The sequence below is a fragment of the Planococcus citri genome, chromosome 4 (assembly GCF_950023065.1).
Source record: "Planococcus citri chromosome 4, ihPlaCitr1.1, whole genome shotgun sequence".
Classification (NCBI taxonomy): Eukaryota; Metazoa; Arthropoda; class Insecta; order Hemiptera; family Pseudococcidae; genus Planococcus; species Planococcus citri.
The window spans coordinates 26,518,131-26,540,773 of record NC_088680.1 but is presented as its reverse complement, the minus strand read 5'-3'; the positions used below and the strand labels follow the sequence as shown (position 1 = coordinate 26,540,773).

Sequence of the window (22,643 nt, the reverse complement as noted above, 5' to 3'; positions counted from 1 at the left end):
ATCTAATTTCAGATTTACGAAAATTTCTTCAATTTGAACGCAGCCTTCAATATTTCTTCGATTTTCATATCGTTACCTTCGTACCGCCTGCAGATACTTCGAGATTTCAGTAAATTGCAGAAACAAATCATATTAACGTTGAAACAACCTATTACTCAGAGCGAAGTGAGTCGATCGTCAATATTACCAACTAAATGTATCAAAAATTCAGAATTAGAGTGCTAAATCACTCGTGGTTTTTTTATCAGCAGCTTCACGAGGAACTATTTGCTCTAAAAAGCGTATGGTACTTGGATAAAAGAAACTTCATCAGCCTATCTGGAGCACTGAAAACACCGTTTCACATTCTAGACGAGTTACAAGCTAGTTTACAATACCATCATGAGATGGATGGTCTAACCCATCACCTGGAAGCGTTTATGAAATACTCGAATCAGACAGAAATGAAAGCCAGAGCTGATTTGAAGCCTCCAAATGTAACTCTGAACTTGGAATCAACGATGGAAGGTTTAAAGTAGGTACTTAGCACCAGAACTTGCTTCCAAACACTGATGTGTCTGTATCCTTTTCACTTGTGATTTTCTTTAGACAAGCTCATTTCGAGGGTACTTTGGAAAGAACCGGCGCTGGGCAACAGAAAATTGACGCTTTGATGATCACAAATCATAATTTCAGAATACAAGGATCGTCTTCTGTTACAGACATAATACCGTTTTCAGTAAGTGAGCAGCTGAGCACCCATTGATAGTTTTATGGATTGAATTAATATGGATAAATTGCCTCCTTTTTCTAATTCTCAGATCAAAGGCAAGTTGCTGAAAGGTAAAGAAGGTGCAGAAGTCAGCAACGTAGAAATGTATGTGAAAAAAACCTCGGGAGGGTACAATGTACTGGCAGCTTTATACTCTAAGGGCAAAACTCTCAATGTTGATACCAGAATAACTGATTTGAAGGACAATACTCGTATTGTCAATCTTAAAGTATGTATTAGCCACTCGCAGAATGTGAAAAATTTTGTCATTAAAGATTTTCTTGACTTGAAATGAAACTCTTCTTTTGCCTGTGCAGATTGTAACAGCAAGAGGGGATACAGAACGTTTAGAAATAGACGCTGAATTGAAACTTCAACATCCCGGAGTCTATATTCTGACAGTAAAGGGAGAATCACTCAGAAACGAGGTTAAAGGAAGCTCAGTCAGCAAAGTTGAAATATGGTATGCATTATGATGCACTTTGTGTAGGGCCTACTTAACCCATCTGAATGAGGATTGAAATTTTCATTTCTAATGCAGGTTCCGAGATGGCATCGCTGCTTTTTTCGCGAATTCCGACTCCACTCTCGATTTAACACCAATTTCCGCCAAAGCAGAAATATTCGCAGCTTGGAAACCCCCTTACGAAGTGTTTGGTTCGGCAAAGGTACAGTACAGCTTGCAAAAAGCAGTGACTGAGCTGCTGAACGCCAGATTGTACTTCTACAGGGCTACTCTCCTGCTCTCCGATCTAGCCACAGGAATCAGTATTAATTTCAACAGAAAATGGATGTAAGTGAAAGAAAAACATCCTGCACGATTAGAATTTTTAAATTGATAATTGTGTGTTTTCAAATTCTAGGATGGCAGCAAATCTAACCACTATAATTAAATCTGGAAATGATTCGAAAATAGCGACACATTTGTTACTTCCTAATAAAAATTCGTATTCTTTCATGTACGCTTTAAAGTATAATAAGCAATTTGATCAGATTCAGCATCTTTTGATGTTCTCCCGTCCAAAAGATACGCCTTGTTTCACATTAAGCGATGTAAATAATTCAATTACCTAATCCTTTGGATTTTTCGAGCTCGATTGGTTCTAAATTGAGAATATTTTCACAGGTGAATCTAGTAAATGAGGATATTCGAGGATTTTTCGCATTCAGGTGTGGAATTCGAGACACGTTGTACATGGTGGACGATTTCACTGGCAAGAAAACTTGGAACAGGGTGACTGTGCGTAATTTAATGAAATCCAATACCCTATCGAATAGTTTAGTTACCAATGTGGTCTACGAAAAACGTTATTCAACTCATACAGTCAGGTATATGAATCAAAATAAAATTATAATTGTTCTAACAAAGGTAATTAACGATCTCGGATTCTTTTTCAGAATGAAATTCTTTTACCCACCCAGCCAACTGCAAGCCAACGTTGACGTTAATTTTGAATCTACTGAGAATTTTGATGCTTTTGTCAATACAACGACACCTTTCCAAACCATACCTTATTTTGCTTGTGAAATCAATACCAGAACTGATCCGTAAGATAGCCTAACATTCTTCGATACCTATAGGTAGTAATTTTTTCAACTCGTTTTTATGATTTCGAATTTTTCTCGTTTTTTAGCGACTTTTATCAACGCTATGTGAAAATTTTCATGCTCGAGAAACCAGCTCTTTTCAATGTAACTCACGTTAAAACCCAAAAACATCGAAGTATTTTAAACGATGGCGAAGTAACTGTCAAGTTTCCAGTAACGACATGGCACGAGGGTAATTTAATATACGTCTACGAGGTAATAAATCAAAACATCGAACACCTACGTCAATTTTTTCCCAAAATCAGTACTGTATGATAATTATTTACAGGATATGATCTCGCATATAAATGGTTCAGCCGAACTGTTATACAACAGTGATAAACTTTTCACCAGTATTTTCACCAAAGATATTAGGAAAACGTCGACTCGCGATGACGACTACACTCATTTAGAAATAACTAACGATTTCATGCCGATAGGAATAAATTATTACCACGAGGAGAGTAATCCGCATGTGTCGAGATTATTGCATGTAAGTAATTTCTCGCACCTTATTGTTCTATGGAGGTTGCATTTTTCATGGAAAACTGCAGTCTGACATGTGCATGTAGGTATCGATTCGTATTCGTATATCGTAATTTTCACGAAGCAATTTTTCATATAATTCAATTACCTACCGTATTTTATTTCGAATGAGTATATAGCTTATTTTGTGTATTCGTAGGATTTTAAACGAACTGAGATTTATAACCTGAGAAATTCTACCTCGTTTAATTTGACTGGTGAAGTATTGGTTGAAAATGAAGACAGTCAAGAGTGGACCACTTTCAAAAGTAAGATTGGCTTACCTATTGAATTTTCATATCAAATTACATAAAACATAGTACCTTTGGAAAAAGGAATTGGCCAAAACTATAAAAAAAAGTAATTCTTACCTGGATTATTACGTTGAATAATTTGAATCTCTTGATTAAAGAAAAGCATGGAAATCATTTTTCAATCGACTGATGATTTTAAAATCAACTTTCTGGAACAAGAACAAAAAAAACAGCATAAGGTTAATCGCAAATTGAATTTTAATAATTATACCTATTTTATTTATATTTCAGTACTGAATTTTAATCGAAGTATTGTTTTAAAATCTTACTCTAATGGAGCTGATTTACAAGATAATGGCATTTACGTGAAACTAAAACCTCAGTTTTGGTTCAACTATGGCTTACGAACCAATAAGACGATGACTGTAAGTATTCAAACCGTTTTTTCAAGCCCTTTTCATACGTAATTATGGCGAATAGATAGTGCTTCTTTAAAGGACAAAAAAACTAATTGGTGAATTCTGGTGAATCTATCAGCAAGAAGTCACCAGGATTCACCAAGGAGTCACCAAACATTCAAAAAAAATTTCTAGGGTCATGAGGACATTCTGGTGGTTTTTTCATCACAAATTCACCTTTAAAAAAGTCAAAAACTCCCTTGGTGACTTCCCGTGAATCTTTCACCAGAAGTCACCAGAATTCACCGAGGAGTCACCAAGTATTCAAAAAAATGTTCAAAGGCTCCGAGGATATTCTGATGATTTCTTCACCAAAAATTCGCCATAAAAAAGACAAAAAACCCGCTTGGTGACTTCTGGTGAATCTTTCACCAAGCAGTCACCAGAATTCACCAATAAGTCATGGGACATTCAAAAAAAATTCAGAAACTCTGTGGATATTCTGGCGATTTCTTCACCAACAATTCGCCATAAAAAATACAAAAACCCACTCAGTGACTTCTGATGAATCTGTCGCCAAGAAATCACCAGAATTCACCAAGGAGTTACCAGACATTCAAAAGAAAAATCAAGAGCCATGAAAATAATTCTGGTGATTTCTTCACCAACAATTCGCCATAAAAAAGACAATAAACCCACTTGGTGACTTCTGGTGAATCTGTCGCCAAGCAGTCACCAGGATGAACGAGTCTCAAAAAGTTGATTTTTTTTTTAAATTACTGAATAAAAATGAAAGAAATTGTTTTAAAACAAATAAAGAAAGTCGGGGGGGGGGTTCTCGAAAAAGGGATTATTTACTGCGATTTTCTCATAGAAATGAAACATTTTTGAAAAAAATGTGTAATCAATTTCTTCCTCCAACTTCAGTTTCATTCAATTTTCGTAACTTTTTCAACTTTTGGAAGCTCTATGCACCAACATTGCTGGAGGGCTTGGAGAATGAGGCCTCTCACCATCAGTTTTTTGCACAAAAAGAAAAATCAAAAAATGTTAAATTATTTCATGAAAAAATCCATCAATTTCAGGAGGTGGGAAAACAAAAAAGTGACTTTAAAATGAGAACCACTCCAAACACCCCCCCCCCCCCCAATCGAGTCAGGTTGTCACAAATAATTCTAGATTTTTTTTTCAAAAATTGAGGAGATGGTAAAATTGGGAAGGGAAAGGTAAGATTTGAAAAATTATGCAAAACTTGAAGGCACTTTCGACCCATTAAAGAGGGAAAGGGAGAAATTATTCGAAATTTGGATATTATTTTTAAAAACGCACAAAACGATTTGTCACACCTTGTTTGATTTCATTAAAAATGCTGGATAATGGCGTGCGAAGAGAGAGGGTAGGGTCGATTAAAATATAGCTGTAAACTAATTTGCTCAGTAATCTTACAAAAATTATCTAAATTGAAAATTTCTCGCCTGATTACAGAACACCACTTACGATAAGCTGTTCGATATGAACATAGCCTACCCAAGAAGGAATTTCTCACTTCTGGGTAATTTTGGATACGGACCTAACTACCTCGGATCTAGATTCGTTGTCTTCAACTATATGGCCAAGCCGAGGAAAGCCATAGGTATAATATTCAACTCCCAAAAGTCGTTGAATAACTTACGAGAAACCACTACAACATTATTCCATCCTTCATTTAAAAAGGTAGGCAGCTCTACTTGCTCACATCTCAATTTGTCAGTGTTCCTCTCATTTGATACTAAAAAGAACCAAAATTCTCTTTCAGAATGTAACCTTATACACTACTTTTTCGCATAGTAGATCAATATTAGCAGATATGTATGCAGATCTTGAGTATTCGCCGGATCCAAATCGGAAATTAGTTTTGAATGGAATAATCAGAGATGAATCTTATAGAGAGAATCGAAACTACAAACTACATTTGAAAGGAAAACATCCTGCTACAAAGTTGGTCAAATCTAATACCAGCCTCTGCATGATACTCACATAACTATCTGTGGTTTTTAAGGTAACTAATAATGACTGATTTTATTACAGGTTTTATTTAGATGTCTCTGGAATATTGCATAGTGAAACAGGAGTACATCTTATTGGAAATAATATTTCATACAGAAGATCTTACCTACCAGAACATTATTGGATAGGGAAAGCAATGTTGAACACTAAACAATACATGATCGAGATAGAAAGAGTATCTTTGAGAGGAAAAATTTTATTCTACGGTGATTATGGTGCAGTTGAATCGAAACACATTTTGAACACAATGATCGTAGAGGCATCAGCAGGGACTGATATTTCTGGTAGATTTGAAGTAGACCTGGAAGCAAAAGAGACCCATGCAACGATTAATCTGACCTCGGGTACTTATAAATCAACTATGATTTTTCGCAAAAAAATCAATGAAGAAAAAACGTACCTATGAATGAAAAATATGATTTTTTTTTCAGACGCAACAGATTATTTAAAAATTGAGGGCAACGTGCCAGAAAACAGAGAAGCAAAGTTTAACATTTGGAGATCCTACAATGACTTTAATTTCCCTCAGCTATCGTTCTATTTAGCCTTGAATCATTCCAGATTCCTATCTTCAGCTTTATTATGGAGGACTGATATGGGTTACAATCTGCTGGTACGTTTAGTGCAGAAAATACAATTTAAGTGAGGTTTTAAGCAATTAAATAATTACATATTTGAATTCAACAGCGAACAGTTCGAAACAGCATATCGTATTTATGGACATCTGCTCAAGAATCCATAGAATTTTGGACCCAGTTTTTGAGATCTGAGGCTACCGATACGGTCTTGGATGTTTGGCATGATGCAAAACCTGAAATGCAGGAGTTCATCGAAGATTTCAAGTACTAAACACGTACTTTTTGAACCCCTCGGACTTGAAGATTGATATTAATTCCAATCATATTTTGCAGCAATATAAAGACAATTCAGGAGAACATAAATTATTTCAAAACCTTGCTCAATGAATCTTATCACGCTAATGAGTTCTTTTTAAAAGATATCCATCAACTGTACACCATGCTTAGCCAAGAAGTATCCATAATGTGAGTAGAAATTTAATCACTCATGTGAATATTTTTTTCAAAATTCAATATTTGCCCATAATTTTTTTTTTTGGATAGAGATAAAATAGGCGCTCTACCAAAAATTGTGAGCGAAGTTTGGGAATCGATGGGAGAAACCGGCGAAACAATAAGAAAATCTCTAATCTGGTTTGTAAATACGGTGAAAGAATTCTACGAAGAATTAATGAACGTCTTGGACGAATTAGTAGAAGGAAAAGCTGAAATTTACATAGCAAAATTCATTAGAAAAGCGACTGAAAAATTCGACAATGTAAAAACAACCCTTTCATTAAATTTTAATCCTCAAGTAAGATACGTATCAGTTCGTGTAATTTTTCGTATGTTTCACAGTTCGTCAAAGACCTTCACATATCGTTCGTTTCGAGCACAGAGAGCGTAATAAATGAGCTAATATCAGTATTAACGCATTACTGGAGTAAAATTTTATTAATTTTTGAGCCCACCTTCATTGAAATTATCCACCACATCGATTCCACTTTTTGGTCGAGCACTAGAAAACTCGTTGGTAAGATTTCAACAGCTACAAAATACATAATTTTCCCAAGACTGAAAGTTGATTCATTTTCAATTTCAATTTTTTCATTGCAGATTTCATTTACGCGAGAAAGGACGATTTTATGAACTCTCCTTATATTTTGAAAAGCACTAATTTGACTCAAAAATTGGATAGTATTTATAAAGATTTTTCCAAAAATGACTTCATTACTAATGTGAAAAAATATGTTGGTGTGATGTTCGACGCAGTGTACGAATATTACTTTTCTCAAATACCTTTCCGTAAGTACCTACTCAAGATAGAATAAATTTAAAGTAAATTTTTTTTTGAAAAATTTACCATCAAGAATCACTTTTTGTTTGGTGTTTTCAGGAGATGAACTTAAATCAATCGGTAATGAGATTTGGGAGGAAATTAAACAACTTTATAAACTTCAATTGATAGCCTACACAGTGGATAACGTGAAAATTATGTATAATCAGGTATTCAGAAAATCTTGGAGTTAATATCGAACAGTTTTTATTTTTTAAATTAACGAAAGTAATAAAATGGGTACCTAATCTACTTGTTTTTAATTTTCAGGCGATTTGGATTTATGAATACTTTGACGTGACCTCAGGTATCCAAAAATTAATTCCATTTATATACAGACAATTCCAAGAAAATTCGAATACAGCTCTTGAAAACGAAATGAAGTAGGTCATTCTTAATATACACCATACACCTCGAAAATATCATCAGAAAATTAATAAAATTTATTTCACAGGGTTCACAAACCTAAAACCAAATTCTTATTCGATCCTGAAAGTGGTATAATCAAACTGGAACAAAAATTACCATTTCCTTGGCACGCATTCAATGAAACTCCAATATATGAGGTAAAAAGATGAGACTTTTTAAAATTTTAAAACACTCTTTTGAGACCTTTTATAAAATTCAACAGACCTATTCAATAATATCAAATCGAATATTTATTTTATCTACGGATCGAAAATGGAGTTAAGTTGTTCGACTTTACTCAATCCTTAGAACAAGTTTTTTTTTTGTTTTTACCTCATGAAAATATTTGAGCACACTCGTTTAGGACTCAATTTCATTTTTGGTTCGAGTTACAATGGGAAATTCAACTCACTCAATTCATTTTCACAGGAAATAGAAGAATACAAATTCCTCAAAAAAGTTCAATCCTATATTTCGAAATCAAAACTGAAATTCTGGTCCATCTTCAACACTGCGATTTCGTTACTTGATCCAGATTCTTGGTTTCCTCCATTCAAAGGTACTTGAATTTTAGATTTACGATGCAGCTCAACCAGTAAATGGTCATTTATAAGCATCTACTCAACTCTACCTTTTTTTTTTCAGGTTACGCTATTTTAGTCGGATTGAATAATTATATCACGTTTGATTCGAGACATGTGCCATTTTATGGTAACAGTTGTCAATACTTGTTATCTCACGATTTCATAGACGATGAGTTTTCTCTAGTCCTTAACGGTAATCGTGAACATTCTTTTGCATACGAAAGCATCTCATTGTTGACTGAAGGGGAAACCATCACAATTAATTTCTCTCCTGCTGTAAGTGACTTTTAAAGTAGACAACAAACTCTTGGGAGAACTTTTAAAAAGAATCTAAAATTTTTCAGAGTATTACTTTGGATTCTCGAAAAGCCACATCGTATCCTCTGCAACTTAACCAGACGTATATTTACTTCGATCACAATATCATCACAGTCAAGAATAAAAAAGGAATCACATTGGAATGCAACATGTACTACAACATTTGTATGGTTCATTTATCGGGTAAGTTTTGAAGATCATAATACGTATGTGCTAAATTCAAGATCAAATAATTACTCCTGGCGCACAACTCCAGGTTGGTTTTTCGGCAAAACATCCGGTTTATTGGGTACAATGAACAACGAACCTAGCGACGACGTCACAATTTACAACAAACATGCGATTAACCAAGACCCGGAATGGTATTTATGGTCTTTATCGTCACAAAGTCGAACATGCCCCGCAATCAATTCCAGTATGCTGTCTCCATTGGATAATGGTGTCAATGAAAAATGTGCTTCGCTCTTCACCAACACAACTTCACCTTTTGAAGCCTGTTTCAGCGAGGTAATAATTTAAAAATGCAAATTAACCTTGGGAAAATGAGAATTAAATTGTATTGTACCATTTTTACATCTCTTCAGGTGAACCCGATACCATTTTATGATATTTGCACACTTCATTTAGAAGATTATAAAGTATGCGCTGCGGCAATGGCTTATATCCAGTCTTGTAAAATGAATTCAGTACCTATACGAATTCCACCATATTGTGTGAAGTAAGCCCAACCTCATACACCTAATACATATATTCATAAGGGGTTGAAAAAATGAATTGTTGATCATTAATGAAATTCTTGGTACAATTTGCAGTTGTGACGCTGAAAAAAAGATCCACGAAGGCGACTTCGTACATCTAGATGGGAAAAAAGTGCCACAATCTAGCGATATAGTATTCATAGTGGAAGCTAAACCCTGCAACAAAGACTTATTAGCGAAGAAAAATATCCAACACCTCATAAGTACTTTGAATAAAGAAGCAGTCAGCAACCGTTATACGAATAATCAGTATGTGCTGTTTACAACCCACTAAGAGGTTTATTCAATGAAAAAATAATTCATTTTGAGATTTTAGGTACGCTCTGGTTGTATTTGGAGGAGATGGAGTGCACGATGGTGCCCATAGTATAATCCTAAATGATAAAGTGTTCGCTAATAATAGCACATTTCCGAAATATTTTGAGAATATTAATATAGGTATGGGAAGATTGATTACATAGGTTTGTTTGAAGCCAGACATTGGAATTAGAATGATTTTAATTACAGGAAATGGCAATTCGGATATTTTTGCTGCGATTCGTTTCGCTTCCAAGTTATCATTTAGAATAGGAGTATCAAAAACATTCATATTAATTCCTTGTTCGAATTGCGATCCTGCAAATATGGTGGTAAGTATGCATTTTCTCACAAGAAAGGTATTTCAGCAATCAGAAAAATTTTTCTAAAGACAAAAAGTCCAATTGGGAGAGTTAAATTCTCTTTTTTTGAATCTCAGCAGTTTTTTTGAAAATTAAAATTTAATTCATTGAAAAATTTGAAATTTTGACCCATACATTATATTTGAACATATTATTATCTATGTGCAGTTGGATTACTCAGTATTACATCATGCAATGATAGAGAGATCAATCATATTACACATCCTAATGAATGAGACTTTCCCATCTGAGAAAAGAGATGCAGGAAAAGTATTATTTGGTAAGTAAAATTTGTTTGAAACACTCATGCATAAGATTATTACCTATCTACTTAAATGATGCTTACAAATGAATGTTATTTTCAGGTTTGGATGGATTCACAGCTTATACCAAAGAAGATCACAAGAGTTTTAGAGGTGATCATGAGATGAGGAAGTCAATAAAATTGACCAAATCATTACTGGGATACTGTATTCCATTAGCTTTGGAATCTAATGGTAGGAATACTCGTCAGTTACAATTTTTAAAATTAAGTCCTTCTTTCAAAGACACTCAAACTTTGGTATATCTATCCAGGAACCTTGTTTGCTGCCAAATACCTATCTGAGAATACTAGTATGATGAGAAAATTTGCAACAGTATTTTCCAAACGAGTGGTACAAACCATGAAGCCAAACGAATGTCAAGAATGCGAATGTCATTCAGATAACAATGGTGTTCCTTATTTCGAATGTTTGTCTTGCTCGTACCCATCCACAGTCAATTTTGATTTCGTAAGTAGCCCATTAAACCATCAAATAACTTACAAAATTATTTAAATTTTCACATTGATAAAAATGCTACATTTATACGCAGGGAGTTGAAGACGAGGCTGATTTGGAATCTGTTCTTTCATCTGATACATCGTTGACACGTGATGAGTTTGACTGATCTGTGATTCTATTTTAAGATTTTTAAAAATTATTTCGATAAGTATTTATTACGTAAGTTTATATTCCAACTGAGATGCCATATGAGATGCGCAGCGCCGCAGCTTTGGTTTCTAAAGGGATGAATTTTTTAAAAACAGATTTTCCATTATCCTCTTTACCAACTATTTCAGCTGCAAAAACCAATTTGTCAATTTTTTTGGGATTTTCAAAAATGTTTTTCCTTATTACCTACATAAGATGGTGAAATCAGTTGCTATTCAAATAAATTTGAGAGTATTTTTCACTTGATACTACATAAAAACACTTAATTGAGTTGAAAAATTGAAAAACTTGAACTTTTATTATTGCAGTTGGTATCCAGTATGAATAAAAAAGACCATGATAGGTTACTTTTGACTAGAAAAATTCTAAAAAATGGATTCTCCTCCCATCACAAAATCTTTGTTTCTTATGCTGACAATTTAATGACTCCTTCCAAAAGGGTGGAAGGGGTGATTCAGAAATGTTCAAACTTTGAAATTTACTGGTATCAAGAGAGAAAAAAACTGCAAGTTCGCACATTTTGGAAAAATGTTTTATTATTACACACTTACGATTTAATTTATTTACTGTTACATAATGAAATTTTGGTTCTTGAATTATAAACAATGTAAGCTGGTAAAATAAAAAGTGTACTTGAGGTTAAATAATTTATCAGCATGCAATTAAATTTATGCATCAACTTCCACTTCTTCTTTTCCAGCTCCTTTTTTCGACCAATCTGGTTTTTTCTGCAAAAGAAAATGCAATAAATGATTAATAGGTGATTTTATATAGGTACCAACAATTTTATTGATATTCTCCCCCACACACACACACTCAAACTTCCCCCATAAATGTATATGTATGTACACAAAATTTACTTCTTTTTCTTCCTCTTCTAAGGTGAATTCTTTCTTTTTCACAACTTTTAATTGATTACGGAAATTAAATTCTGCAGCTTTCTTTTGCAATTTTGCAAATTTGTTTTCATACTTGGAAACTTTTTTCAAGGTTGGTTTTATGCTGTAAAAAAAAAAAAAGAAATTGAATCAGATTAAAATATGAATTTGGCTCATCAATTGAAAAATTCACTAAACATATCTTAATACTTACAATTTTCCTCTCAAGTCATTAACTTGGCTGTTCAAGTCTGTGATCTATTGAAACAAAAATCACATATTAGGGCATAAAACAAAATCAGCCAATATTTGCTTTATTGTGAATTTTTAAAAAAATACTAGTACAAGGTAATTGACAAAAATGGCTCCAAGCATAGAAGCAGGTGGGGATGAAATGCAGTTGCATAAGCAACAAAGAACATATAAGAAGTTAGTGGGTGATGTTATGAACTAAAAAATAATTTACAATTTGAATAAAGAATTTTGAGACATATCAACCAATGTGACTTAACTAAAGAGGTGCACTGATAAGGAAAGGTATCACATGTCAAATTTTTAATAGGATTAGATCAATATTCATAGGTAGGTACCTACCTAATATAAATTATATAAAAAAGGTACAGTCAATTTGGATAGTACTCAGTGAATTACTATAGTATAGGTACACACAAAATATAATAATTTATGCCTACAATGTAGGTATAGTCAGGTCTCAATTTGACAAAAAATGACGTCCGCTCGCGTATTCTGTCGAAAGCAATTTTATGACTGATTATTGTTCTATAGGTCAATACGAAAAAATTTAGCCCAGATGCCCTTTTTTTACCCTCCCCCTTTTCCGAGGGTCCACCCCCCTAACTTGAAAATCCGTCTATCTCTTCACCTATTGGTCGTACGAAAAAAAAGTTTGAATGAAAATTGTTCCTTAACATCTCCTCTACAACGTGGTCATCTTCGATTTCTGTTTGGAACAACCGTTGAGCTTAAAAGCTCAAAAAAGCGCTCTCAAAATCCGTTTTTTTTGATTTTCCGCCGAAATTTACAGGTATACATTGAGAAATATAATAACAAAAAGTGTTTAGAATTAAATTTACTTTCAAATGACCCGTATCACAACCAATTTTCTCACCTCCCCCTCGATTCCATAGGACCCACCCCCCTCCCAAAATTCCAATATTTGATTTCAGGGACAATTGAATATAACTTTGATAAAAATTGTTTGTTTTCATTCAATAATGCTGAAATACTCAGTTTTTGATTAGTATAAGACATGAAAATAGTCGAAAAGAAGTGGCCAATCCTCCCTATTGCCATATCCACTACTCAATTTTGAATTTTTCCCCGCTACAAAATTACATTTTTTTACTCGAAAGGTTGAAAATAGGGTATAAACTGAATCTCACCGTTCTCATTTACATGCCTGTTCTTTTCTCGATTTTCGGTGAATTTTCAAAATTTCAAATTTGGCTCGTTCTCTTTGAAAAAATATCGTAAGTTTCATAAGATTAACCAGAGAAAGTTAAAATTTAATTGTACTCTACTCTAGATATTTCGAGTCGATTAGTCATGATTTCGAACTATTTTTGATCTTCCAGCAATTTTTGGACTCTGGTTTTCTAAAAGATAGGTAAGTAGGTAAGTATACCAAAATAAATAGGGACAAAATGTAATTCGATTCAGTCACATGTTTTCAAAAGCAATTTTTTTAAAAGACTTTTTAAAATCATTTCTTCATTTTATATGGCAGTGTTTAACACATTTTCTGTTCATTCAAAAGTAATCACTGGAGAAAATTTTGGTCTCAGGGTGTAAATTTGCATAAAAAAATTGAAAAATTTGCATCAAATTCGATCATAGTTTTTATCACAAATAACGAATTGATCTGTACCTACTTCTAGAAAGGTTGAAATCGAGGTATAAACTGAATTTCGCCTTTCTCAGTTAAATGCCTGCATTCAGAGAAGCAACGATTATAATCGATGCTACATCGAGTATTTCGTCCCAAGTAATAGGATATAACCGATTGATCGGCCAAAAAATCTGCTGTTCGGTGATCGAATAGAATTGAGTGACGTCAATCATCACCATCATCTTCTCAGAAAGAACCATTATGTGAACAGTTTTTCATTCCAATTTTCAATGAAAAAGTCATTCTAATGAAAGGGTTGAAGTGAAAAAGAAAATATGAAACTGCACATAACAAATTATGTACATAAAACCAAAACATATAAATTAATTCAAAAATTATGCAAAGATCTGATTAATCAATTATGGACGATTGTAAATAATCGATGATTATTAATCGATTATAATCGTAATCGTTGCACCTATCTGTGTTTTCATTCAATAATGCTGAAATGCACAGGTTTTGATTTGTGTAAGGCATAAAAATAGTCGAAACTACATACGAGTACATAATATTATATGTAGGATTGTTCTGTAAAAATGAACAGATATTATGATGGAAACTTCGATCGATTTTTATGAAAATTTTTAAAATTTATTTGTGCAGATTCATATCATAAGACTGAAATTTTCTCCAGTAATTTTTTGAATGATGGAAAGGAAAATGTGCTAAACACTGCAACGTACATATAAGTAAAATGAAAAAATGACTGGAAATGAAATGTTTGTTATCTAGGTGTTGATACGTATCTGCCTATTGTATGTAATTGAACTTTACTCCATGTTTTGAAACCTACCGATTGACCACTTCTTTCCTAATATTATTTACATGTATGTAATTTGCTAATCAACTTTTCATTTTCACAGAACAAGCCTACAGTTTTGACTATTTTTATGTCTTATACTAATCAAAAACTGAGTATTTCAGTATTATTGAATGAAAACAAACAATTTTTATCAAAGTTATATTCAATTGTCCCTGAAATCAAATATTGGAATTTTGGGAGGGGGGTGGGTCCTATGGAATCGAGGGGGAGGTGAGAAAATTGGTTGTGATACGGGTCATTTGAAAGTAAATTTAATTCTAAACACTTTTTGTTATTATATTTCTCAATGTATACCTGTAAATTTCGGCGGAAAATCAAAAAAAACGGATTTTGAGAGCGCTTTTTTGAGCTTTTAAGCTCAACGGTTGTTCCAAACAGAAATTGAAGATGACCACGTTGTAGAGGAGATGTTAAGGAACAATTTTCATCCAAACTTTTTTTTCGTACGACCAATAGGTGAAGAGATAGACGGATTTTCAAGTTAGGGGGGTGGACCCTCGGAAAAGGGGGAGGGTAAAAAAAGGGCATCTGGGCTAAATTTTTTCGTATTGACCTATAGAACAATAATCAGTCATAAAATTGCTTTCGACAGAATTAGCGAGCGGATGACCAATTGAGACCTGACTAGTAGGTAAATATGCCAAGTACTGAATATAAATACCGATTAAATGAACATGGGTGCTTAAAATTTTACATTACAATTTACATACATTTTCTGCAGGAAATCTTTTCATTAGAGGAGCCTACCAGCTCACTGTTTCAACCAGCTGAAATTTTATTTAAAAAACAGAATTGAAAGCCAGAATTCTCCAAGACTCCTACAATAAGTCTCCAACCAAAGCTGAAGATAGTATTATTAAGTACCCTACACAAGTTATCACACTAATATAATATTCAGTGCACCTACAAATGGAATTTTTACCCTCCTTCTTCCTATTTTTAGAGTAAAGAAGAACAACTTAACCAGATATGCAACCACTTTTAACAAAACATCTACTAAGCATTCACAAGTGCAGAAGTTCTAGTCACTAATTACAATCAAACTCAAAGGTATCCATTCCTCTTTTGCAGCTATAAGATTTACAGGATAATTTTTTAAACTGTACAAATTATTTGTTATTTGCAAAACGTTCTACTGCTGGTACCACAGTGTTTTCAATCAATTAATTTACCAGATATTCCAAACAATAACACTACTATGTTGTTAAATCTACAATAATATTTTTACTTTAGTAAGTACCTACATATAATAACAGCATTGGCATCAAAGATTAATGACAAATTAGAGTGCCTCCCCACTTTCTCACAAAAACACTCCCAAACTAATTCCCCACTTCTTAAATCAGTCCTTCTTGGACATGAAATCATTGATACAGTCCAGGCTATACATCTACTTATCAATTACAACTACGATTTGCCTTTTGTTATCAATAAAAAAAACCACTTCGGCGTTAAATGAAAATTCCTTAAATTTTGAAAGCAAGTAGTAATTTACCTCAATATCACGTTTTCGGACCTCATATTCCAGGTCCCATTTTTGACTCTCACACTTTTGTATGCGTTCATAATACTGCTTGATGATTGACTTGAGTTGCTCTAGTACAGAATAAATAGCAATATGCTAATAATTTTCTATGTGTGCCCAAAATACAAAAACAATTTTGGGAAAAATGAAAAAGATATGGTGTGTGGTACAATATATAGGTATAGGTATGTAAATAGCGTACAAATACTTATAATAATTCAAAATACGATTAGCTACAATGAAATCATGCAAAAGAAAAATAACAAAAATTTGGCTAAAAAGAAAAAGAAAGAATACCCATATTACCCATATAAGTATTGCTATAGCAAAGTACTAGTGTGTAGGTAAGTTACTAATGTATCAAAATAGGGGGGAAATGAGTAGGTACTAGAGAGAAGTATAGCCTATGCCAAACAACACAGTGATCTCATTAGGTAAGTACCAATATAGGACTTAATTGCCAATTAATCATCTATCAAATGGACATTCAGAGCATTTCAAATACAAAGTAGGTATTATAAACTCAATCATACCTAAATGGAGAAAATTTACAGAATTTGTTTCATATTTTTCAGGCTGTAATAATTCTCATATTTACCTACATTGTGTATTGAAATATTATATTTACAGTTTGGTTAGTAAAAAGCTCAGCTTAATAGGTCAAGTACATATCAAGGGTAAAGGAGAGAAGAGAACAGGTTTGGGGTATGTTGAGGTAAAAGTACACGTATTTATCTTAAAACAATTACCTCATAAGCTTTCATATTGAATTCACCTTCTTAATAATTGAATTTCTCTCCTTCTAGCTTATACATCCTGCTCCATAATTCTGTTAATAGGTATTTCCGCCAAGTCTGCTATAAAATTTCAAGCCAATAAGCGTTAGTAAAATAAAAGCAATGCTGTGTTTACAGAGAAATCAATTTCTCTGATTTTATAAGAGTCAATTAGGTAATAAATCAGCGCAGTGAATGTGTGATGAAGTATTTATAGAAAAGGTAGGTAGGTAGGTAGGTACTGATTTGACACTCCAACCCCTATAGACACCACAATTTAGAGTTTTGAAAGTGTTGAATCCGAATTTGACTCTCCCAATACTTGCCACAGGCACCCCAATGTAGTCTCAAAATGAAAATGTAAAAAAAAAACAGTTTTTCATGATGCCAAAAAAAGAGGTGGAAAGAAATATGTATAATTAATTATGCATCTCAATAATAGAGAAATAAGGCTACGAATTTAAAAATTGATAGTGATCGCCCCCCCCCAATTTGGTCATAATTAATTCAGCTTTCTCAATGTTCTCTACTTGTTCTCAAAACTTCAACACACCTCGCCAATATTCCCCTCAATTTGGGAGAGAAAATTCACAGGGATAACACTACAGAAGAAATTATTCAGCTAAAGCTTTCATAGCAATCGTTAACTGCAAAATATGTAAAACATCAGTGGATCTAACTATCAACACTCATCTCTAAATGTGAATAAAATTGAAAAAAGAAGTATTAAAGCGACGTTAAAAGTGGTTGATTATCAGTACTGCTAATAATGTATGTAGTAGGTACCTAAATATTTGTATAACCAGTGATTTCGACCTTTTTGCAAGTAGGTATACAACATCCTATAAATCCTGAACACTTATAATCTTATATGTGTAAGGAGTTAATGAAGTTCAACACAGCCAATATAGTACCTAGTTGGTGTAAATTTGTATTTTGGTTGCGTTTTTGGGTTAGTAAAAGTTCAACTCATATACCTAGCTATGTGATGTAATGATAGGTATAGGCTAACTAATGATAAGATCGGGTGATGCTACGTGTGACAACATTTTGTCACAAAAGCTTATGATGTTAAAGTCACTTCGCACCTCAAACTCCTTTTTTTGAACCTCGAACTCAACATCAAGTTTTGATGCTTCCAATTGAGAGATGCGTTTGTGATATTCTTGGCAGATTTCCTTCAACTTTTCTATAGAAAAGTATTATACATTTTTGGTGTTAAATCATTATCATTATAACAATATCATCGCCTTTATTACCAACATATTTGGTAAGTACATTAGTACAAGTAAGTATACCTCATGAAGGAAGTACATATAAGGTAACCTAAGGAACCCAGGTAGCACCTTAAAAAAATTATACTCATGTGTAGTCACTTCGAGGTGTATAAGAAAATACCTTGTTGAATATCATAAGTAAATAACATAACCCATGAACATTAGGTAAATTTCAGTTTTAAATTTCAAACTGTGTGAAACACAAAAAAAAACATTAAAAAGCTGTGGATTCAGTGGAAACCTATACTTAGAACGCGCTGATACCTCAAATGAGATGTTCGAAAAACAATTTTTGCAAAAAATGTCCACAATCCCATACAAATTCGAATGGAAAACTTCTCACGTAGTGAGTTTATTTTTGAGGTAAAAGCGCGTCCTGTGTATAAGAAACAAGAAAACTGACCATAGGGACGATTATTATTACAATTTGACAACTTCATGTTTAATAGTGATATTATATTGGACGAACAAGTAACACCAATGTTAACATTTAATTATTGAAAACCGATGAAGAAATCAGCCACAGCCCAGCACAAAGAAAGACACCTCAACAAACAAAGCTCAGCTGATTTCTTCTCGAGATTCGTCATTTATTCCCAAATTTTGGTGAAAGGCAAAACATACAGTCACATTAATGTAACATTTAGCACCATGCTAACCTCTACGTCTTTCCTCTTACAAACATATTCAAGATCGAATTTATCTTCTTCTAGTTTATTAATCCTCTGATAATAGTCATTAATAGTCCTTTTCAATGATTCTGGTGTAAATTAACAAATCAGTAAGGTATAGGTATCAATAAATAGGTACGTTGCTTTTTGCTTTCATTTTCGAAAGAAAAATCATCGTATACAACAAAACATGTACATAATAAATTGAACTAAAATGCTATAGAGTATGGAGAAAATATTTTTTTAAATCATTAGGGCTAAAAAAAAACTTTCCAGGTTAACTGGAAAATGAAATGAATAAGCCTACCTTCGTTTACGTCATCAATGATCTTCGGCTTGCCGCAACGTTCTTCGATGATACGTCTTCTTTCGGCAGCTTTTCTTTCCTGTTCTTTCTTCAATTCTTCAGCGGCTTTTTTTCTCAATAACAACTGTAAAAAGTTGAATAAAGTTGAGAAAAATTTCATGGGGCGATGTTGGGTTTTCCTTAGAATAAGTAGCACACAAGTGTGAGGCCTAATTCGTTTCTTTAAAAAATGAATCAATTCTGAATTCTTCTCTATTTTGAGTAGCTACGACTCAGAACAAAATTTTGATCAAAACCAAATTTCGCAATGTTTCTTGTAAAGAAATTTTGACCATGGAGGGGGGGTCTCGTTTTTTTTTGTTTTTTTACGAATGAGCAGATTTTGGAATTTTTCAGTTCATGGCAAATTTTTTCATTGCACTCATTTTAATCAATCACAAATTTGCTTATTCAATTTTTCGTGCAGCAGATAGAATTTTTTCAATGATTTAAAATCAATGACTTTTTTCCTGTAGAAATGAAGGGGAAAAATGGGAAAAATGCAGGTTCAAGCAGAAAAAATTTAAAATATTTCGATTTTGAGTTTAAAAAATTATAATAACTACATATTTCATTTTTAGTAGAGAGACGAAGATTTAAAATTTCTCGACACGTCCACAATATTTTTTCTATATGTCTCCTCCGACCCCTCATCTCCCTCTCCTTGAAAGGTAGGTAAGGTAACACTTACACGTAATTTCTTCTTTCTGTCAGGTGTCATGAAACCTTTCTTGGCCTTCTTGGCTTTGGAAGCTTCTTCCATACGCTTCCTGACTTCGGCCCTCTTCCTGTCGATATCGGCCTGTTTGGCCCTCTTTGCCTGAAATCATTCAAAACCCCGATAATTTTTTCACTCTTTGCAAAATATTTACCTATTGACTCTGTTATTGAATTTTGAGTTTCAAAATCCAACTCCAAATTGATCTTGATTATTTTTCAAGCGATTGGATTAAGTACAGAAAATAGGTAGTGGCTTTTCGCCATCTTACGTGCCTCTTCGATCCTTTTCCTCTGCAAAAAAAAAATACAAAGACCATTAGAAAATTCTCATTTGAAAAATCTGCTCATTAATAGCGATTGGTTAAACATAGATTTAAAATAGAAGAAAAAACATATAGAAACAGAAAAGTAGTATAAAATAGGTACTTAGATGAAAAGTAGAGATGAGATTTAAAATGAAATTATCGATAGTGAACATTTAAGATATTAATTTTTAGAGACATTTATGCATTATGCAGTATGTAGATGTACGGTAGAAGATATAGATGTTTGAATTGTAGGTTGATACTGTGTGTTAAAATGGTGTTTATCTTTGAAATATATGAGTTTATAAATCACATGGTAGGTATAGTGAGACTGGCTCTTGAAAAAGTAAAAAAAAAACAGAAGCATAGTTTCACACAAACATCCAAAAACGTCACCAGAAACACGAAGCTTATGTCAATAAAGCAACTAGAGAATTTTTTTCCATGCCAACATAAAGCAAATTAATTTTTTAAATGAGAACTCGAAGCTTTAAAAATATTTTCATTTCGACTGAATTTTGATCGGATCTATATACTTAGGGATATAAAAATAGTTTTCTCTTTTATCATTCAATTCACATTTTTTCGATTTCTTTCACTTCTTCATTATTGCTTCTGAAACGAAAGGAGATACACTGATATATTTTCCAAATAACTGTTTCTCCTCGTTCAACTCATTTCCTAATTTTTTAACCCCCCCCCCCCAACCCCATGAAATCCTACCAACTCAAAATATTTTTCACTTCAACCCCTTATTTAAAAAAAAAAAAAAACACACAATTATTCAATTATTCAACACAACCTGCTTAAAGCATAAGTCACACGACTCAAAAAAGCCAGCAATATGAAGACATTATAAAAAGCAGGTAGCAAAGCTGAGAAGAAACTACTAAAAAATTTACATCTTACTACGATTTGTACTATGTGTACGAGGATCAGTCTATAATTCCTCGTATGTTCAGCGCCAATAATTCACATGAACCTTAATTTATTTTAGTGAATTCAAATCTTTTCTTAGCCTTTACAATAATTATTAGCTTATTGATACAAAAAAAAAAAAAAAATGTAAAATAGAAAAAAAACGATGTTATAGCTAACTACTTTCAATAATGTGGGTTTCGTGTGGTATGTATATTTTGTGTGATATCATTTTTACACATTTCAAAACGTAAAGTGTGATTCCTCAATTAAGTAGAATTTTTTAATCTATAAATAATTCGCTAAAATAAATTTCAATTGTGATATTTACATCGAATGTACTATTCTATATCTATACCTATCCTAATTTATAAATAAAGACATGCAAAAGCTGAAGCAAAGTTCACACATACCTCATAATTAAAATAAATTCCATTGTGTCAACTATTTTGTCGAATGCCCAAATCATATCGAGTTTCAAATCATAAATTGAACCAAATCCAACGAAAAGTCACGTAGGTAGTTTGAAAAATATGAAAAAAAATCAAAACGTAATTGTGTTACTAAAATATAAAAATAACAACAGCGAAACCTCTAAAAAAAAAAAAAAATTAAAATTGAATCGAAACTTCCAAGTAGGTATGTAAAATACTTACAATTTGGCTAAAATTAAAACTCTGAATTAAAAAACAATGTCCCAAAAAGGAAGATACTCACCTTACCTCGTCATCTGCCATTTTGATGGTTCAAGTTGTTAAAACAAAAACACCTATGAAACAATTTTTAAAAATCAAGAAAAAAAGAGTTAATATAGAACAATTTACACACTAGATGGTTTTCAAAATTAATGTGATAAAATCAGATAGGTAGATGAACATTCTAAAGTAGGCGGAGAAAAATTAAAAAATGTACCCACCAACCTAATTCTCCAATTTCGGAAAAATTAATGAAATATTTGAGAATTTGAAGAGGACTTACTAAATTGATTCTAATAAGCATAAAACATTTCAGAAATAAATATTTTTGTATATTATTTTAGATATCAGGTTTCTAATCGAAAAGTAAAGTCGAAAGAATGCCGAATGCCGAACACTCCAAGACGTGGCAAGTGCACAGATGCAATTGTTCATTTTTAAATTTAAAAAAAAATCTATCACTATCATTTTATCATTATTAATTCCAAAAAAATAATATTAATTCACATACCTAAGAAAAAAATTGAATAATACGTATTTGCGAAAACGCACAAACACCTAATATTTCCACTTTAGTATAACAGACTGAGGCAGAAAGACGAGCGCGAAGTGTTGGATCACGTGATAAAAATAGAAATTGAGAAC

General features: G+C 32.8%; 2 protein-coding genes across 8 annotated transcripts in view; one reads left to right on the top strand and one right to left on the bottom strand.

Moving 5' to 3' along the window:
* The window catches only part of Apoltp (Apolipoprotein lipid transfer particle), a 25,929-nt gene extending 14,089 nt beyond the window's left edge, over window positions 1-11,840 (top strand). The window contains exons 37-73 of one of the 2 annotated variants that reach the window (XM_065360870.1): window positions 13-165; window positions 252-514; window positions 589-718; window positions 801-980; window positions 1,069-1,214; window positions 1,293-1,544; window positions 1,615-1,804; window positions 1,878-2,080; window positions 2,150-2,299; window positions 2,386-2,554; window positions 2,628-2,831; window positions 3,024-3,132; window positions 3,409-3,542; window positions 5,001-5,228; window positions 5,311-5,492; window positions 5,583-5,905; window positions 5,993-6,174; window positions 6,249-6,403; window positions 6,473-6,604; window positions 6,683-6,896; window positions 6,977-7,151; window positions 7,235-7,423; window positions 7,515-7,624; window positions 7,725-7,837; window positions 7,909-8,020; window positions 8,292-8,421; window positions 8,508-8,722; window positions 8,791-8,947; window positions 9,021-9,271; window positions 9,349-9,482; window positions 9,577-9,771; window positions 9,839-9,960; window positions 10,030-10,151; window positions 10,350-10,461; window positions 10,547-10,678; window positions 10,758-10,954; window positions 11,037-11,840. In XM_065360870.1, coding sequence (XP_065216942.1) covers window positions 13-165; window positions 252-514; window positions 589-718; window positions 801-980; window positions 1,069-1,214; window positions 1,293-1,544; window positions 1,615-1,804; window positions 1,878-2,080; window positions 2,150-2,299; window positions 2,386-2,554; window positions 2,628-2,831; window positions 3,024-3,132; window positions 3,409-3,542; window positions 5,001-5,228; window positions 5,311-5,492; window positions 5,583-5,905; window positions 5,993-6,174; window positions 6,249-6,403; window positions 6,473-6,604; window positions 6,683-6,896; window positions 6,977-7,151; window positions 7,235-7,423; window positions 7,515-7,624; window positions 7,725-7,837; window positions 7,909-8,020; window positions 8,292-8,421; window positions 8,508-8,722; window positions 8,791-8,947; window positions 9,021-9,271; window positions 9,349-9,482; window positions 9,577-9,771; window positions 9,839-9,960; window positions 10,030-10,151; window positions 10,350-10,461; window positions 10,547-10,678; window positions 10,758-10,954; window positions 11,037-11,111 — 6,240 coding nt within the window. In that variant the 3' untranslated portion in view covers window positions 11,112-11,840. Of the gene's footprint in view, window positions 1-12; window positions 166-248; window positions 515-588; window positions 719-800; window positions 981-1,068; window positions 1,215-1,292; window positions 1,545-1,614; window positions 1,805-1,877; window positions 2,081-2,149; window positions 2,300-2,385; window positions 2,555-2,627; window positions 2,832-3,023; window positions 3,133-3,408; window positions 3,543-5,000; window positions 5,229-5,310; window positions 5,493-5,582; window positions 5,906-5,992; window positions 6,175-6,248; window positions 6,404-6,472; window positions 6,605-6,682; window positions 6,897-6,976; window positions 7,152-7,234; window positions 7,424-7,514; window positions 7,625-7,724; window positions 7,838-7,908; window positions 8,021-8,291; window positions 8,422-8,507; window positions 8,723-8,790; window positions 8,948-9,020; window positions 9,272-9,348; window positions 9,483-9,576; window positions 9,772-9,838; window positions 9,961-10,029; window positions 10,152-10,349; window positions 10,462-10,546; window positions 10,679-10,757; window positions 10,955-11,036 lie in introns of both variants that reach the window. The other variant, XM_065360869.1, reaches the window with a different exon arrangement.
* Window positions 11,670-22,643, bottom strand: LOC135843122 (troponin I-like). 6 transcript variants are annotated; one of them, XM_065360875.1, is made up of 9 exons: window positions 22,510-22,643; window positions 22,026-22,072; window positions 20,354-20,371; window positions 20,052-20,180; window positions 19,322-19,445; window positions 19,003-19,103; window positions 12,248-12,291; window positions 12,016-12,157; window positions 11,670-11,883 (listed from the first exon to the last, which is right to left on the bottom strand). In XM_065360875.1, exons 2-9 carry the CDS (start codon window positions 22,038-22,040, stop codon window positions 11,824-11,826), a joined length of 633 nt encoding a protein of 210 aa, XP_065216947.1. In that variant the 5' UTR covers window positions 22,041-22,072; window positions 22,510-22,643; the 3' UTR covers window positions 11,670-11,823. The 6 variants fall into 6 exon arrangements, with proteins under 6 accessions (XP_065216947.1, XP_065216948.1, XP_065216946.1 ...); XM_065360876.1 differs by lacking the exon at window positions 19,003-19,103 and adding an exon at window positions 18,155-18,255; XM_065360874.1 differs by lacking the exon at window positions 19,003-19,103 and adding an exon at window positions 16,261-16,361.